At 43.9% G+C, this 5,593-nt stretch overlaps 1 protein-coding gene across 1 annotated transcript in view; it reads right to left on the bottom strand.

Moving 5' to 3' along the window:
- Positions 1-935: 935 nt before the first annotated feature.
- Positions 936-5,593, bottom strand: part of LOC307085817 (lipoprotein lipase-like) — a gene marked incomplete at both ends in the record, with an annotated part of 5,180 nt that continues 522 nt past the window's right edge. The window contains 7 exons of the mRNA XM_079750686.1: positions 936-1,047; positions 1,490-1,663; positions 2,017-2,137; positions 2,992-3,237; positions 3,883-4,116; positions 4,778-4,889; positions 5,221-5,400. Of these exons, the coding sequence (XP_079606812.1) occupies positions 936-1,047; positions 1,490-1,663; positions 2,017-2,137; positions 2,992-3,237; positions 3,883-4,116; positions 4,778-4,889; positions 5,221-5,400 (1,179 nt within the window). The remainder of the gene's footprint in view (positions 1,048-1,489; positions 1,664-2,016; positions 2,138-2,991; positions 3,238-3,882; positions 4,117-4,777; positions 4,890-5,220; positions 5,401-5,593) is intronic.

The following is a 5,593-nucleotide window of genomic DNA, read 5'->3' as shown; positions in this document are numbered from 1 at the left end:
TCCAAGTCGATTAACCCCAGTCTCTGTAGTCTGACCATGTCATGTCCTGACCTGACCCTAGTACTTGCACTGAGGGATGTTCAGGATTTTTACCCAATAAGAGTACTTCTGAGAAAGTGATTTTCGAAGATTTGTCTTTTATTTGCAACTCCAAAGCTGGAAAAGCAGTTTGAAATTCACAGGTTTTTATATGCAAAGTAGAACTTAAGACACTTTTCCTAGTTAAGATACAAATCAAATAACCTTGTCTTGTCTAATGTTAGATTTATTTGCTGTTGAACTTGGTAAGTTTATGTGGAACAAAGTTTCAACTTTGAGTCCGCAATAAACAAAACAAATGAAGCTATTCCTCTCCGAGCACCTAAGAGGACTACAGGATATCTTACTGATTGTATACCTCTCTTAATGTGTATGCATTAAACATGACAAGCTGAACCTGGGTCTGATCATCTTTATTCAGATCTTGCTTAACGTTTATAAATCCTCAACAAGGGCCACCTCAACTCCTCAAATATAGCTTAAAGTAATTTTTAAATAAATATATGTAATCTGGGTTTAGCGTTCATGTGCAAAAATACAATTTTCATAATAGTAATGTATGAAGATGTGCTCTGTCAATTAATCCAAATCTTTCATTATAAGGATTATTATGGGTGGGTGACAGTTTCCAAAATGACGATGGCTGCCATGGGGATGACGTAGTGCTGATGCTGGTGGTGATGTCAGTGGTTCGGGGTAAGGATGGTGGGTGGAGATGATGGTGAGGTTTCACTGAGAGTGGTCTCATTCATGCCTTATTTAAGGAAGCTGACCTTTCGGCAGGGGCAACCTGCAAAGAAGTATCAACACATTATGATCTGACGGTGCTGACGTCGGCTGAAGTCACTCATTGGCAGACCCTTCTCTTCATCTGGCAGCACAATTTCCAAACAGCCTCACCTTTTATGACGCCTATTGGTCTGGTTCTCTTTTGTACGAACAAACACAGCAGCTTCGCCTCCCTGAACCAGCTGGGCAAGGTCTGCGCCTCTTGCTGTGAATTTGATCCTGAGGAAGAAATCAGAGCGTGAGTTAGAAAAGTAGGGCAGGATAACTCTGGTACACTATCAACATTTTTTGGTCTTGTGCGCTCATTCTCAACAGCTTCAGCACCGTGCGGAGGCTGTTCAGTCTGTTCAGTCTCTTACTTTTGGGCCTTTTTGAAGGTTTTATTTGGACAGTTTTTCATAGAAAATGCTAGACACATATTGTATAAATCTCCCCCTGCATACAATTCAGATCACACTCTTATTTGCCTAGTGCACCAAACACAATCCTGGAATTTCTTGTTCGGGTTAAAAAACACAGTTATAAAACACAGAATTTAATATATAATATTTGAATCTACGCATCTGAATGGCGCTTCTAATCGTACTGACAGTATAAAAAGACAAAATTCAACCCTTCAGTTTTAATCCACTTTAAATCTCTTTAGGAAAAATGTACGTACTTGGCCTGGGTCTCCCCGGCTTTAACGCGCATCCTGTCGACGGTGAACTGGTTGGTGTTGAAGAAGGAGAACACTGAGTCACTTTCCCACTCCAGGTTCACCCTGAGCAGCTCGCCCACCTCCACGTCCGAGGTGACCAGGAAGGAAGCCGTGTGGTTGGCGCTCAACTCATCCCTGAGAGGGCAGACCAAACACAAAGAATACTGTACCGATGTCGCAAAAACAAAGAAATCCTATAGGCTTTATTCCTGTGACATGCATCACGTCACTTTAAGGGACGGGATGCATACATTACGTTGTACTGTGCATTAATACGAGCAGCTGGGCGACGGCTAGTTGTTTTGGGTTACCTAACCCTAACCTTCTACTTCTTGTTTATTTATACTATTTACAAATTTAAATTTAAACTTCAAGATGCATAGAGATAAACACGATAGTATCCAAAATTATGGAACACTAAAAAAAACATTTTTAAATCATAACAGATTAATTTGTGAATGCATCAAGGTTTTAGAGGGTCCTCTTACAGAGTGATGGGGATGTTCTCCTTGTCCCCCAGGGTTCCATGGAGGGACACCAGCAGAGGCTGCTGGCTGAAGGTCAAGCTCTTCCAGCTGCACAGACGGACCTTGATCTGGTAGTGAAACACTGGGAAAACCCTTCTCCTTAGATTCAAGTCTCACAATTGATATCGTCAACTGCATTCGCTTCGGCCGTACACCAAATCAGTTACTATGCTAGTCTAGATACACTGTGGACCTTTCAATTAGCCTTCTTTTACCATCATAGATTGATATTGATCAACCATCATCCTAAATACGTGTGTAGCTTATATTTGGGACTCCTTACTAACCTGACAATCACATCTGCACACACGCCGTAATCATAGCTCCACAAAAGATGTGTAAACAAGAATAGACTCAATGGCAAAGCGGCTTTGGGAGGGAGGGGATCTTAGCAGGAGGTTGAGAGGGAGCAACCCACAACACAGTGTTTTTCGGGGGGGTTATTCATCTTCAAAATCTTGCCTCTCTCCTGCAGAACTTTCAAATCTGACTCGCCGCTAGGGCCGGGCGATTTGGCCTAAAAAAACTTTTGTTTTTTTTCAAACTATAGCGGATATTTATTTTAATAAATCATTTTCTAAAGGTGAAAAATATATTTATCAGGTTTGGATTTTAGTTAAAAAATAACAATGATTAGCAAAAGCAAGATAAATAACACACATCTCCCACTCTGCTGCATGCCTCAGTTTAAGATGTTGGAATAAATGTGACGTGCTGCTGCTTATGGCTGCCACAAACCTTAAGCAATCTCTACCACTCAATATGTTCACTACATGCTGCCGTGTTGATATTTAACATTAAAAAAATAAGATTCCTTTTTTTAACAATCTTTTTTCCTTTAAATCATCCTAAACAATTAATTCGAATTACGATTAAAAATCGATTAATTGCCCAGCTCTACCCGCCGCGTCTTTAACTGCGCCGGCACAGCGCTACCTTTGAAGGGCGTCCTGTCCGTGGTCTTCAGGTACATCTTGGCGGCCCTGGGGCTGCTGTGCTTCAGGTGGGCGCCGTAGCCCAGAGTGTTGCAGCGGTTCTTGCGGCAGCTCAGACACTGACCCCGGTCGAAGGCGTCCTTGGAGCTACAGCGGTACGCCACGCTCTGCCGCTCCCGGTTCACCAGCGAGTCGATGAACAGCTGCACCGAGCGCTCGTGAGCACAGCCCATGATCAGGGCCAAGTCTGGGAGGGAGGAGAAGAGAGGAGAAGAAGAAGAAACATTGTCATCAGTTTGTGTTGTGGTTGTCTTCTTTAGTTGATCACTGATGATTCTGTTTTACTGATTAAATGGTTAATAGAAGACGTTACCAATGGCAAACCCTTAAAGTTACAGAGCAAGTTACCTACTTTTGGACTAGTTGGACAGAAGAATTTCAACATAAGTTGTGACTCTATGACGCTAAGGTTATCCTGAGACCATTTTCCAAGTTTGTCAATCACTATATTATGACAGATTTTACACTAATACACAATATGTTAATACCGTAAAAGACTATGTACATATTACGAGTCATTTGTTAGAAATGGGATAGCCATCTGTTGGCTATCAATGAGTGAAATGCACTGTGAGTATGTTTGCGAGTGGGCCTGTCTTTGCATGAGGCGATTTCAGTTTCAGACCGCTCCCAATTAATACCCAATTAGTAAACTCCCTTAATTCTGACCTATCGGGGCATCTCTTCCCTGATTGGCTCAGGGGTATCCATCTTGAATTTCAATCCAAGGTGGAGAAACACAGCTAGGGATGGAGCAGAGAGTGGAAGGCGAGTGTCCGATAAGCGCAGCATGCTGGGAGCCTTACGAGGACAGGTCCCTCTCTCGACGTACTGTTGAGGCCGAAGGTGGCCATCATCTGCAGGGTGTGCTGCAGAGTGCAGCCAGGCTGGTCCATGCCCCCGTTGGGGTAGATGTCCACGTGGCCCACCGGCCTTTGGATGCCGATGCTGAGGTCGGGGCTCCCCTTGGTATTGGTGTGGACGACGTCCACGAAGCTGGCGTCATCGGGGGACAGGCGGCGCAACTCGTCGGCATACTCGAAGTGGGGACCCGCGGGGTCCATGCCTTCAACCCGGTGGGGGGGGGGGGGGGGGGGGGGGGGGGGGCGACAACAACAAAGGGATAGAGATGGGACTTGTGAAGTGGTCCAGCAGGTAACCCAGCTGCTCTTATCCGTTATACCCACCGTATGCTGCTCATACCTCACTAGGTCACTTTACCTTTGCTGCTGTATTGCACTATATGACAATTCATATTCAAACTGCACCTTCATTTCTCTTTTGCACTTCTATTTAGATCTCCAAAGACATGTGTTTGTCAACGACGATAAAGTTGAATCTGAATCTGAAACATCATGGGCTTTCAGTGTCAGTGAGGACAGTGCTGCCATCCTCCGCGCTGTCGCTGAGCCAAAACAATTGAAACCTTGACCCTAGTTGAAGCTGAGCTCTCGAAGCAGGTCAATTCAGATTACAGATTTGGTTCAACATTGTATAATGAACGGTTCTCTTAATCTCTAACCCTAAATGCTTTTGTTTGAAATACATAATGTTTCATGAGTTAAAATCGCTGGCTTTATCCCAAAAGCCAAACCTCACCGTGCAGTAAGCAACAAGCAGTAAGATAACGTAACATTTTCCAACATGTTATTAGCCCAACAACAACAACGTTAACAACATTTTGGATCAGATGTCTGGTTGCCCTACTATGTATGAACCCATCCAACCTGTTATCCTGTTAACTTTGCTGTAGGCGAGGTTTCCTGCGACCCCAGCCACATGTGCCCCAAGACTGAAGCCCAGCAGATGGAGTTTGGAGAGATCGTACTTCACATCAAGCTGCGCGTGGGTGGACACACAAATGAGACACCAACTTGTTTACGTCGGTGACATTGGTTCAGTGACAAGTCAAAGGCTCAGATGTCAAGAAACAAGGTGCATTTGACCATTGAAAACTATTAAATGATCACAATACAGATGTATATTTTCAGAGGTATGAGCATGTAATATTTATTTTTAACACAAAGTATAGGCGATGTAACTGTGTTCTAGAACAAAAGGTTCAGTCGGCCGGTTCCACCACAACCCTTAAATTTTGAAAAGGAACTGCATTTGTCTCCGAATCTAATGACTTTGGGTGTTTGGTCTCCATGAGATCTCACCCACCCACCTCTAACCAGTTGATCAGCGCGGCCAAATCCTGCCCTGCCAGCTGGGTGTGCTGTGCGGCGTTAGGGTAGTGGTGCTGAGCGCGGTTCAGCCAGTCCACCACGATGACGTTCGCACTGGGCTCTCTCTCGAGCAGGGCAGAGACCAGCTGCGACACCCAGCCCTCGAATATTCCCGCCACCTGAAAGACGAAAAAGAAAGTCAAGACGACAGTGCTGAAGGACAGCACAGGGTCTTTGTATAAACCAAATTATATCTTGTTTAGAGGGATTTTCAACTGACTACAATATATAAATGCATATTATAATTGAAAAAAAACCGAACATAAATTATAGATAAAGAAGAACTTGGATAAATATGATAAGGATAAATAT

The sequence above is a fragment of the Pollachius pollachius genome, assembly GCF_949987615.1.
Source record: "Pollachius pollachius genome assembly, chromosome: 14".
Taxonomy (NCBI): Eukaryota; Metazoa; Chordata; class Actinopteri; order Gadiformes; family Gadidae; genus Pollachius; species Pollachius pollachius.
Note: the sequence above shows the minus strand (reverse complement) of the source record. Positions and strands in the feature narration are given on the sequence as shown.